At 34.5% G+C, this 11,653-nt stretch overlaps 2 protein-coding genes across 3 annotated transcripts; both read left to right on the forward strand.

Annotated features, from left to right (window-relative positions):
• The first annotated feature begins 1,759 nt into the window (after positions 1-1,759).
• On the forward strand, positions 1,760-4,572 carry LOC120328545 (DEP domain-containing protein 1B-like). Of its 2 annotated transcripts, XM_078114838.1 has the most exons (3): positions 1,760-1,998; positions 3,421-3,592; positions 4,250-4,572. In XM_078114838.1, exons 2-3 carry the CDS (start codon positions 3,441-3,443, stop codon positions 4,392-4,394), a joined length of 297 nt encoding a protein of 98 aa, XP_077970964.1. In that variant the 5' UTR covers positions 1,760-1,998; positions 3,421-3,440; the 3' UTR covers positions 4,395-4,572. The 2 variants fall into 2 exon arrangements, with proteins under 2 accessions (XP_077970964.1, XP_039250996.1); XM_039395062.2 differs by lacking the exon at positions 1,760-1,998 and having other exon boundaries at positions 2,923-3,592.
• Positions 4,573-7,373: 2,801 nt separating this feature from the next.
• Positions 7,374-11,637, forward strand: LOC120328454 (uncharacterized). The gene is made up of 4 exons (XM_039394945.2): positions 7,374-7,530; positions 8,048-8,188; positions 8,401-8,543; positions 11,432-11,637. Exons 2-4 carry the CDS (start codon positions 8,077-8,079, stop codon positions 11,513-11,515), a joined length of 339 nt encoding a protein of 112 aa, XP_039250879.1. The 5' UTR covers positions 7,374-7,530; positions 8,048-8,076; the 3' UTR covers positions 11,516-11,637.
• The last annotated feature ends 16 nt before the right edge of the window (positions 11,638-11,653 follow it).

Below are 11,653 nucleotides of genomic sequence, written 5' to 3' on the forward strand. Positions count from 1 at the left end.
AATAAGATAGCTGATGCTAAGGCTGTAGTGATTAGTTATCACCACACGTAGAACATTATTAAATCGAAAGACTAAAACCTGGTCGTCGGTGCTCACTTTAACCAACCCGGTCATTCACTCAAAGACTTTAGTGTAATTGCCATTGACTATTTCAAGTCTTTCAATACCAATATTAACGCTTCCATATTTGGATTGACGCTCCTGAGACCGTACTAAGCTTCCTAGACCAGGGTTTCCCTAACTGGGGTCCGTGACGACTGCACACGAGGTTCGCAGCGATATAAAAAAAAAGTCTGAAACATACATTTCAACGTATAAACACTGTCACATATGCGAAAAAACAAAGAATCGTATTTCATTCACCTACGTGGGACGCATGCACTTAATGATTGAACATTAAGGAAGTTTAGGGCATTATGAAATATTTAATACACTGGTGGAATTGCTTTTCTTAGTGCTTCAATCAGAAATAGATCATATATGGTCAGGTTCAGGTATGTCATCAACTTTTTAAAAGAGACACAAAATTATTTTATATCATTCAATTTTTACAAACAAATAACACTATTTTTAAGTTCGAGTTTTTGTTAATTATAAAACAGAGAGATCTCAGTTTAAGCTTTCAAATTCGTTATCGTTAAATTTCTGCTAATAAACATCGTCATACAAAAGTATGTTGGTAAAGATCTCATACGCCCATCATATTTTGTGGTTTGAATTTTCACTGAGCTTGAACGTGCATAACAGAGGCGCCAATTAGTAAAAATAGAACTGATTGATAATTAAATTATGTAACATTGTTTGTTTTATAAGGCATCTAGAACAACAACTTTGCGCGTTGTGAAAATTGTTAGTCATCTTTGAAAACACCATCAAAATTTAGTTTTTGAGAAAATTGCATAGTTAGTTTTAAAATGATCTTCTACGTAGAAATATATTTTATGAACATTTACTCATTTTATTTTTCAATATAAATTTACTAAAGTTTTAAAAATAGCCTTCTAGCCCAGGGGTGTGCAACCTTTATTACCGGAGGGCCAGATAGATAAACCCGGGTGAAACCGCAGGACACACCTTCATTTAACATAGGCTATCTATAGTAGTTGCAGTCAAAAAATTGTTAGTTATTGATCATATGACATTCTTAGTTCGCACAAGCTAGCTGTTAAAGTATTGTAAATAAAAATGCATAGACAAATTGGACCCAGGTATTGGCTTCGCAACGCAAAGAGATTGGAATTACTCGTACGCATCAAATTAAATTAAAAACTCGTGTCGCGGGCCGCATATTATTCAAAATTGGCACTTTTCCGCGGGCCGCATATATTTCCTTGAGGGACACAATTGACCCGCGAACACTAGCTAGCCTATGAGACATGCCTATGTGCTTAGTCCATGAAACATCATTATCACATTGTGTCACCCAAGCAGGGGTGGGTCTAGAAGAGGGTCATATAGGGCAGCCGTTCTGAGCATCACGTTGTAGAGGGTAGCAGTTCCAAGCTGTAGAGTTCGCGTTATTACATGTGTTTTTCTCGAACTCCTCATTTAGGTAAAATCTGACATTATGTATATAGCCATGTGTGACGGATTGTGTTGAAGGTGAGTCAACAATGCCTGACTGCTCACTCTCGACGATGTGCTCATCTGGTCATTGCGTGCTATACCGCGATGATACAAATATCTCACTCTTACTTGATGACTTTCACTTTATTCATTCTCATATATAACAACATCTAAAATTTGTTTATCCACCGAATTCGGATAGGAGTTACATATTTATCCCGGGGAGAGGAAAGCCGATAAGACGGCTCAATCATATGGCGAACCACGGCCTCTCGTCCGGTTACCAGTCCAGGCCGGGTATCGGATTAGTTAGCCAGGTATTTGTTTTCGGAAGCATGGACTGGACTTTGAATTATCTTTGAAGTAAGGGAAAATGGGACTTCATATCAGAAACTCGCACTGGGAAGGAGGAAAGTCTGCTCCTAAGGAAAAGTAAGGAAAAATTCGAGTTCGTTTTTTTTGATTGCAGTGGTTAACAGTCCATCACGTAAATTCTGGATTCTTCTAGTTTCTTGTACCATCCGATTAAAAAGTATCGCTCCCATTGCCGTAGCAACGAGCGTTATATAATGATTTGATAATATTGCGAAATACACAAGTATTGGATTATATTCAATATGAAATAATTTGAATATAAGATCTTATTGTCTGATCCGAGTGTTTCTGAGAAAATACCTATTTTCTACTGTTTATTCTAAAACCACTACTTTAGATAATAAATAATATTTAATCAGACGAAACATACTTGTTTTAAACAAGTGAAACACAATTCTGTTAATTCGTGCATCTCCACGATAGTATTTCTAGCGACACACAAGTGTAACACGACAGAGAGTCTGAGGACCACTGTTCTAGCTCTAGTCCAGAGACTACAGACTCAAAACATATAACCATTAAACAACTAACTGTAATCACGATAATTCCACGTATATATTTATATTCACGGAGACATCGAACAAAAATAATAGAAATACTAAGATTTCGAATTAAACGGTATAGAGTATAGAATAGACTATAGAGCACAAAGTATTTTCCACAAATAACTAGTAGATTTTTGGTAAATAAGGAATATAATTCAATAGATGAATTCAGCAATATCAATGAATGTCATATGAAAATCGTTTCGGCAGGAGCATGGGTGAAGATTTCTAATCGAGTGGTTCACAAATCTAATATTATATAGATTTCAAAATAATCTTTTCTTTTGTATTAGAGGTGTTGAAAGTAAAAGTTCCTTAGTCATGTAGTAGAAAAATACTTGGGTATTCCTATAACCGATAAGAGTTTTTGTTCAACATCTTCGGCGCTTCACAAAATGATAATGTTTAGGTTAAAGTGGACCAACTTTACACATTTAGTAATTCTGCATGATATATTAAATCGTGAAAAATAAATTTTAGATAAGCAATTTACTCAAAATTGAATATGCGTCCGTGTTTTTTATACATTTTTTTTTATACGTATATAAGAGAAAAGGCTCTTCGTACGTTTTTTATCAACCAATCAAGATATGACAATTGCGGGCGATTATATAAAATAACCAATTGCAAAAAATGTTAAAAAACATCAATTCTAATGCGACGGACTCTGTTGCATAATTTAATTAGCAGACTCCCTGCTGGTGCTTCCAATTAATTGGTTAATTAAGGCATAAACTATATAGTCCGAAAAATCTATAAAAGAAGGAGGTTTTCGGCACTAGTTTCAGCACTATTGTTACACGATTGGAAGTTGAAGACAACATCATGTTCAAATACACTGCTATTTGGAATGAAATTTACGATAAATTCGCCATAGAGATCAGCGTTGATACGCATTACCGGTTTATGAAAAGGTATCACAAAACGTTTACAGGATCATCAGCAATTGATGCCATGCTTCGAGTCTTACGATCTATGCCACATTTCGAGCACGTAACAGCGAAACAGTCTAAGTTGATTCTCAACAAATTATTACAAAGTAAGGTTATCGAAAACGCTGAACGACCGGGTAAAGTTAAGAAATTTTTACCAAAATATTTATACAGGTTTGTAAGAAAATTTTGTATCTTAAACTATATTTTATGATCTACTAGTTAACTAGTCAATATGAGGAAAGCACCTATTGTTCACAAAAATTAGGTAAAAAAAATATTAAAAACGTAGCTAAAATTATGGAAAATGAACTTCAGTGGTACCCAACTGACCATACCGGAATTCAACAGAAAAAAAGATTACACGCCAATAGTTTCAAAACCTAATTAATTACTTATTTTACCTGAATTGTGTACTTCGTAAAATTTAAGAATTTTGTGTGGCATGGAATTCAACTGTAGCGAATGTGCATTGTGTAACTATTCATATTAATAGCATGTAACATTTCACAAAATAGGCCACATTATGTTTCGCAACAGCGATAATGCATTCGTTCCATGTATTGCCTTCCTCGTATCGGCCGATTTGATGACGTATCGTTTGCGGTTTGCCGAGAGGACTGCATAATATCGTGTTTTTTGGTTCACTTCAGATTTTACTGCATTAAGAATTAAGTGTGTTTCAATTTTATCTGTATTCGGATTTTGGATCTTGCATCTTTTCAATAATATACAAAAATTCGGCATTCAACATTGTGTGCTTATTGACCTCTGAAGCCAAAATTCTAATAATTAGATCTATAAAAATATAAAGACACTTATTTTTTTCAGATTCTGCAATATAAAATTCAACGATCAACCAGAAATTAAGAATTTATTAAAAACGGTCGTGAGGATTGGCACTATGATTGATGTTATTGATGGAACAAATGATAGCCAAACAAGTTGCCAAACAATGAATAAAATGATGAGTTAAATCGGTGTTAGCTCTTATATTTATTGACATTTAAATCATTTTTTCGAATATTCATTTCTAGTCAGTGATGTTGCTATGTAGTTTGATAACACATTTTTAGGTATTTTTTGATCGCAAAAGTGATGTTATTGTAATGTAAAATCTGATGTATATGTATATAAATATTCAGTCTGATGAATTATAGTTCTTTTTGTTTTATTTCATATGGGATAATTATGGCGGTATAGGATCCTGAATTTCCTCTGAGGAGTGACTCAATTTTAGTTAGCTGCTGATCAAGAAGAGTACTTGCTCCTCCATCTCCTTCATCTAGCCCATTTCAATCAATCAACCAATTAAAAATAATATAATAATATAATAACGACAAATTTGCAAAATACTTAAATATACTACCCAATTAAAGTGTCCAGCTGCACACTAACACAAATGTACATGCGCGACCTAACTCAAATTTACGTAAATATATATGCAAAGTACTGACTAAATGGCTGTAATGTAGTAAATGTAATTAAATAAATATTTTACGTAATGCCATCATACCTAATTTGAACATTCTTATATAAGATCCAATTATATGCGTTCCATTACTCATTCAGTGCCAGTTTGGTATTCAATCTCGGCGATTGTGCGTAATGCAATCATAACTAATTTGAATATTCTTATATAAGATCCAATTATGTAAGTTCCATTAAACTCATTCAGTACCAGTTTGGTATTCGATCTCGGCGATTGTGTAATTTTAGTTAGGTATAGAGACTGAGTTCATGAGATTAAACGTTTGAGATCACGTTAAGCAAAATGGCACCCTTCATTCGATCCAGGGATGACGAACCTTTTTAAATGAATGGGTCAAAAATTATATTTTTTACCACGGAACGGAAGAGAGTGGGTCACAGATATTCAATCAATGTTTTTATCTATACGAAACTTGCTGCTACATCTTATCGTGCAAACTTTATGAGTTTCAGTTGGTATTGTTTAGTTTTGGGATTTTTTATGCCACAATTCTACCAGGCCTACTGCTACTAGACTCTTTATGGCACTCGATTTTTATGCAATTTGTGTACTAAAACACGAATCTGAATCACTAAAAAAACGTTTAGGATCATGCAGCAAATTATTTTACGATTTCAAAGAGTTTGAAGAAAATTCAACTCTGACAGATATATATTTCGATCGGCTTTCAACCACATTAAGGCACTTCCACACTCTCCCATTGTTATTTCTAGGCCTTCATTTTGATTAAGTCTAAAAGATTTTGTTTCCCAACGGCATTGTAGGCGAGAATCCAATATAATGCATAGTAGCATTTATAGTTCTCGTATATTCCCCCATAACAATCTGCAGACTGCCTTTTGGTTTCACACTTCCGAAATGGAACGCTGTAACGTTGCAAAATATAAACAGATCAATTGTATTATTATGTCATAAACGATGTCGCAGCCAATAGCTGCATAACGGACTAACGGTATAATGCACGAGTGCAGACGTGCGTCCAAGAATGGGAGTTTTGAAAATTATTATATCGACCAGAAAATTAAAATTTGTGCTATCGATCCCTTGGCTGCCCAATTGATGGTATATTATAATAGTTTACTTATTGTTGAATTCAATTAGATCCGGTTTTATCAATTTTTATCACTGATATGTTAGTATGTTTTTATTTAATTCATACGTTGGCGGGTCACCGAAAAAGTGCGGTGGGTCACTTTGTGACCCGCGGGTCATTGGTTCGCCATCCCTAGAACCACATTCCATCTTGCATTTTTGTCTAATAAATTTAACATAACCTTCATTGTCGCTACATTCTGCCTGTGTGGCAATGGTAACCATTAAAAGTATGCAAATGCATTTGATAGGGTGGTCTAAAGATATAAAATCACCCTAAATCTAAACAAAAAATATCGCACGCAACTAAAACAAATCCACTTGGCAAACAATTTCACTGAGATACAAATAAATCGATAGGGAGGCAATAATAAGAATGTTTAGTATATGAGCACGAATATTGCTCATTCGTTGCAGCGAGATAGTGTTTCTCCTGTTGCCCCGAAAATAAGACCCAGTCTTCTAGAGAATTACGAGATTTTCAAATATACAAAATTTGAAAACCGTTATCCATTCACATATGAATAACATTATAACACGTTTTTATTCAATATAACTGCAAATCATAAATGATTATAAATCATTCAAAACGCGTAGGAGAGATTTCTTGCTATCGAATAGGTAAAAAAAATCGCGTTATTGACTAGGTCTTATTTTAAGGGGAGGGCTTATATCAAAATAATTTTTAAAATTCAGGCTAGGTCCTATTTTCAGGGTAGGTCTTATTTTCGGGGAAACACGGTAGCTAGGCACCGAGTTTGCTGCAAACATTGCTAAAAACGTGGTTTACTGAATTATTCCGTTAACTATGCTTAAACGTCGCGAACGTATTGCATGCAGTTCCTACGCGTCACAAAAAGTGCTTCGATTCAATAATATGAAACTGCAGAATTTTATGTGAAGTGACTCAGAAAAATTTGAAAAAGAGATGGTTCCAGTAATTTTCTAGTAAAGGTGTAATAGCGACTTTTACATTTGAAGTACCATAAAGACAAATCGATTGATCCCTCAGTTTCAGAGAATAGCGATATTTTTCCACAACAACAATCCCAATTAATCCAAGACTATCACCATCAACAACAACGAGTTATAAAACTATGGTAATGACGTATAGTCTTCCATATTCGATACATTCATTGTCAAGGAACTACACAGGGACCACTAGAGTGCCATATAGAAGTTTTCTCGACATCCCAGAATAACGCGAGCGTATGCGACTTGCTGGGTTCAAGTAATATATTATGAAGCTATGGTCAACTCTTCTCCGAAATGCACCACTATCTGTATAACGCGTTAATTTCCTATGTGACGAAAGAATCCTATTCAAAGAGTATTATGACAACACAACTGAATTTCTTGACTGTCGGACTCGGTAGCTATTTTCGTAGAGGTGAAATGTTTCGCCCGTCGCGGGTGGCCGGTTGGTTTGCATTGCTTCAGTTTTGTGATTAAGTTTATGGTCGTCGCAATTTTTATTAGTTTATATACGACTGAACCTGATAAAAGCCAATAGAGTGATACTGCACAGGTAAAACATTGAATGTATACTTTATTATGTAGGTACTATTCAGTTTTTTTAAATTATGTCTAACGTTAACGGTATTGAGATAAAAAAAATATCACTGAGTTGTTAGAAAATATTCTAAGCTCTGAGGCCACCGACTAAGCGGGTATTTGAAATAAAGTCCTAAGCCTACTTCGGCATGGCCTTATGTCAAGCGTGCTCCCATAACGTTTGTACTTTTTTATTAGGATGACTAATTATTCTGACCAATCGAGCACTATTGTTTTAGAAGATGTCGGAATCGTACTCCCGGCTATTGCAATTTTTGAGATGAAGTTATACAAAATGCTTTTCTTTATTTTGAAGTAAAATTGTTTCTGCAAAAAATTTTGCCACAAATCACCCTTTCCAATGTTTCAACTCTTTTTATGAGCGCGCAACATTAGACTCCACAAAGTGCTGTACCAGTAAATAATTATCATAATAATAGGAACTAACAATTCCCTACTATATTGATGTACAGTTCATGAGTTGATTTCAGGTCGTAGCGTTAAAAATTAATCAAACGAGATGGATCCAGAATCAGGAACCTCTACAGCTGCTGAAGGGCAAGATTCAGCAAAACAGCAATCGCTCTACACCGGTATTCCACTTGCAAGGCGAATACAAGAAGGAGCATGGGGTATATATTTATACTTTACGTCAGGGGTTGGCATTCTGCGGGCCGGATCCGGCCACAGTTCTTCATTGTAACTAATCTCAGCATACAATGAAAGTTCAAGACGACTTTATTTTCCTTTAGAATTAAAGAAAAGAGGTTGTCAGAAAATAAGGTCCATTCTCTGTCTTACATTAAAGTTTTTTGATTGAAGCTTTGGAAATATATTTGTTTAGGAAACTTTCAAAACAGAGGACGAAGGTCTATGGAAAGGTTGAAAAATAGAGTTTCTTCAAGATTCATGGGAAGACCAGTGAATTTGTATATTATGATTCTCGTCGTGTTTTTTTCTATAATTGGAACTATAATATATGTGGAGGTGAGTGAAGCTACAATTTAATAAATCCGCCAGAATATCGGAATATTGTTAGCGCTGATACAAAAATGAAAATATATATACCTTTCGAGTATTTAGTTCAGATCTCATATGCTTTTTGATTTTGAAATTAGTAGTATTATATGTCATAGTTGTAATGTACGCTAATGTATTTTTCATTGAACCACGGACGAAAAAATTGTGAAATCATAGCAATATAAATGTCTCTCCGAGCATCGACTTACTTGTTTAATTCCTTAACATTGACTAATCAGCAAGGTGTCAACTGTGGCGTGATCAATTAGACACATTTTTCACCCAAATAAAATTTTAGGAATGATGATAAACTCTCTTTCGTCATGATGAAATCGCTTGTTTCTTCGAATTCTGGACCAATTGCTTTGAATTTTTCAGAGGTTGAAGATTGATTTTTTTTGCCAGAAGGCTATTACTTTTACTTATTTCGAAAATTTCTGTGGACCTCCTTGTGACGTGTTCATATATTTGAGCACAGCTCTTTTGTAGTTTAGTTGTAACGACAGCAAATTTTCATTACTTTAAAGATGATTGAAGCCGCTGGAGGGCTTTCAAATATTTATCATTTTCAAATATTTATATGGGCTTGCACGTAATTTACGGATTTACGGAATTATTTCGAGTTACGGAAGCGAAGTTACGAATTACGTAAAGTCGTAATTATTGGTCAACCGCTTTGGCAATTGAAACGAGCTCTTTGCAGAGCAGTCAATTCCGTCGATTGTAAAAAATTAAAGTTTAATAAGTAGAAGAAGTTAGAGTTCCGGTATTCGCAGCCGTTTTTCTCTCTCTTGTTATGCAGGTGGGGAAGGCATGACGCGTTGCCATTTACTAATCTATTATCAACTTATCTAGCATGGCCAATGTACATATTAACCGTAGATAATGCCGTGATAATTAATGTCGCGCTTATCAAACAGCAATATGACGACGGAAGAGAAATTGCGTAAAGACGCAACGCAACTTAGTCTTTTCGGCATCGGTAAAGCGATTGATCTTTTTTTAATCTTTTTATATTCTTTTATAATTTATAATTTTTTTAAATTTTATAAATTTTATAAATTTTTATAATTTTATAATTATTTTTTAATTCTTTTTATAATCTTTTTTTATTCCAAAGTCATTGTGGCATTCCGTGGTTTATTTCGCATGTTTTGCCGTTCTTTTTCTTGTATGATTATAGCCTATTTCATGTTTGTTAATCATTCCACGGGGATTGTGACATCCCGTAGTTACTCAGGTTTTTTTCTTGTTGTTTTTCATTTTTCGAATGATTGTGTCCAATTAAGCCAATGTGTAATATTGAGTTCTATTTATTTTTTTGTCTTTTTGTATGATCGTGTTAATTTATTAAGTTAATGTGTAATATTGAGTGTCCCGTTTCTTATATTTGCTGCTTAATTTCAGCTACAAGGTGTCGCTGACTAGATGACTCTATGAGTCTTTTCGCGACTCCGCGTCAACTGCAACAAGCCGATATCCATTTGACATTTTGTTACATTATATTATTTATTCATTTTTCATATCGCGCATTGTTTTTTTGCATGACGAAAATAAATATCTGAATCTGAATTGAGCCGGCAGAGAAACGACTGGATTTCCCGTGTTTATTCTGCGCGAGAACCATTTTCTATTACAGAATCTTGATGTTCTGTTACCGGTTTTATCGTTAAATATCTGTCCAGACTTGGCCTTGCTCAATATGTTTTTCACAATGCCTCGCAATATTTCGGCCAAATATGATTAAATGGCTTTACCAAATGCGGCAACTTATTTTGATTTAACATCGTCTCGAATACCGCCAGCATTCGACAATGTAAAATGAAGCATGGTAATCGGAATATCGTCAATAAGTCGGCATCAATAATTATTATAAAATGCTAACTAAGTAGTAAAGTCGGATATTGTATAAAAACGGTGAAATAACAAGTCTGATTAATAAATTAGAAACCCGAAATTTTTATTTAATACGAAAGTCCTATCAATACGCTAATACGATTTAAAAAAAGTCAACTATCGCTTCATAAATATCCGTATACCAGTGTCGGTAATGATAAAATTGATCGCATAAAATTGGGTGATAAATGTGATAAAGGAAAATCAAAGCTAACAAAAAAGATAAAAATCAGAATAAAATTAATTTGAATTCACTCCTTGATATTTTTCTTTAACACCTGTCGCCGGCGTGTAGTACTGCCGGGAATATGAAAACCAAACTTCGATGTCCCATTCGGAATAGAAGTGGATTCAATTGGTTGTTATGATAGGTTTAAATGCGTGAAAAAAATATCGAAATTACGGGGTCATTACGTAATCGATTTGGCCGTAATTACGGAATTGATTTTTGTCAATTACGTGCAAGCCTAAATAATGAACCCGCATATTTCATTAAAGTTTCATTTTAATTCAAGCGAACACTTATTTAAAATATGGGTAAGCCTACACTTTATTCTAACACTCTTGTCTGCCTCCATCAAAACTGCCCACCCAACTTTTCAGGGTAGTCGGCGCTAGACCGGACAGCAAAAGCCTTACCGGTCATACCGGTGCCGATCCTTATGTTATTTTGCTAGACATTACATTTAAAGTTTTGTTTGCATAGTAAAATATGTTTTTCAGAACTACCGCTCTGCAGTAATTTTAAGTTTTTTTAACGGATCTTTGGTGAAAATAGTTGTAAAGTATATTCGAAAAATATGGGCCACAGCCCATCACGCCCTTTCCACTAATAAATTTCGCCGTATGAGGGTGTTACTATATATACCACTCAGTTTTTTTCTAGACCTGTGTTCAAGCATTACATGTATAATTATCTATATTAAACAAGCACTATGTATAACATACTTTGCTTTAAGCTTTTCCTGCGTCCGAACTGGAGAAATGCTGAACAAGATCTCATAGAGCTGATTGGCGATTCCACAACGTTCAAACCAATGTAAGAAAAACGCGCGTTTGAGGGACAACTTTTATTGCATGTGTCGCAGTTACATTTTCGTTCAATTTGTATGATTTTGTTATTTATATATAAAATGCGTTATATATTACACATTGTTTGACAGTATATTAGTTGCTTTTAT

Source organism: Styela clava, chromosome 7 (assembly GCF_964204865.1).
Source record: "Styela clava chromosome 7, kaStyClav1.hap1.2, whole genome shotgun sequence".
Lineage (NCBI taxonomy): Eukaryota > Metazoa > Chordata > Ascidiacea > Stolidobranchia > Styelidae > Styela > Styela clava.

Bases quoted from the DNA above. Each gene is read 5' to 3' on its own strand.
- LOC120328545 (XM_039395062.2), top strand. From the start codon at position 3,312: ATGTTCAAATACACTGCTATTTGGAATGAAATTTACGATAAATTCGCC. The intron at 3,593-4,249 runs GTTTGTAAGAAA...TATTTTTTTCAG, and splicing joins TTACCAAAATATTTATACAG to ATTCTGCAATATAAAATTCA.
- LOC120328454 (XM_039394945.2), top strand. From the start codon at position 8,077: ATGGATCCAGAATCAGGAACCTCTACAGCTGCTGAAGGGCAAGATTCA. The intron at 8,189-8,400 runs GTATATATTTAT...ATATTTGTTTAG, and splicing joins AATACAAGAAGGAGCATGGG to GAAACTTTCAAAACAGAGGA. The intron at 8,544-11,431 runs GTGAGTGAAGCT...CTTTGCTTTAAG, and splicing joins GAACTATAATATATGTGGAG to CTTTTCCTGCGTCCGAACTG.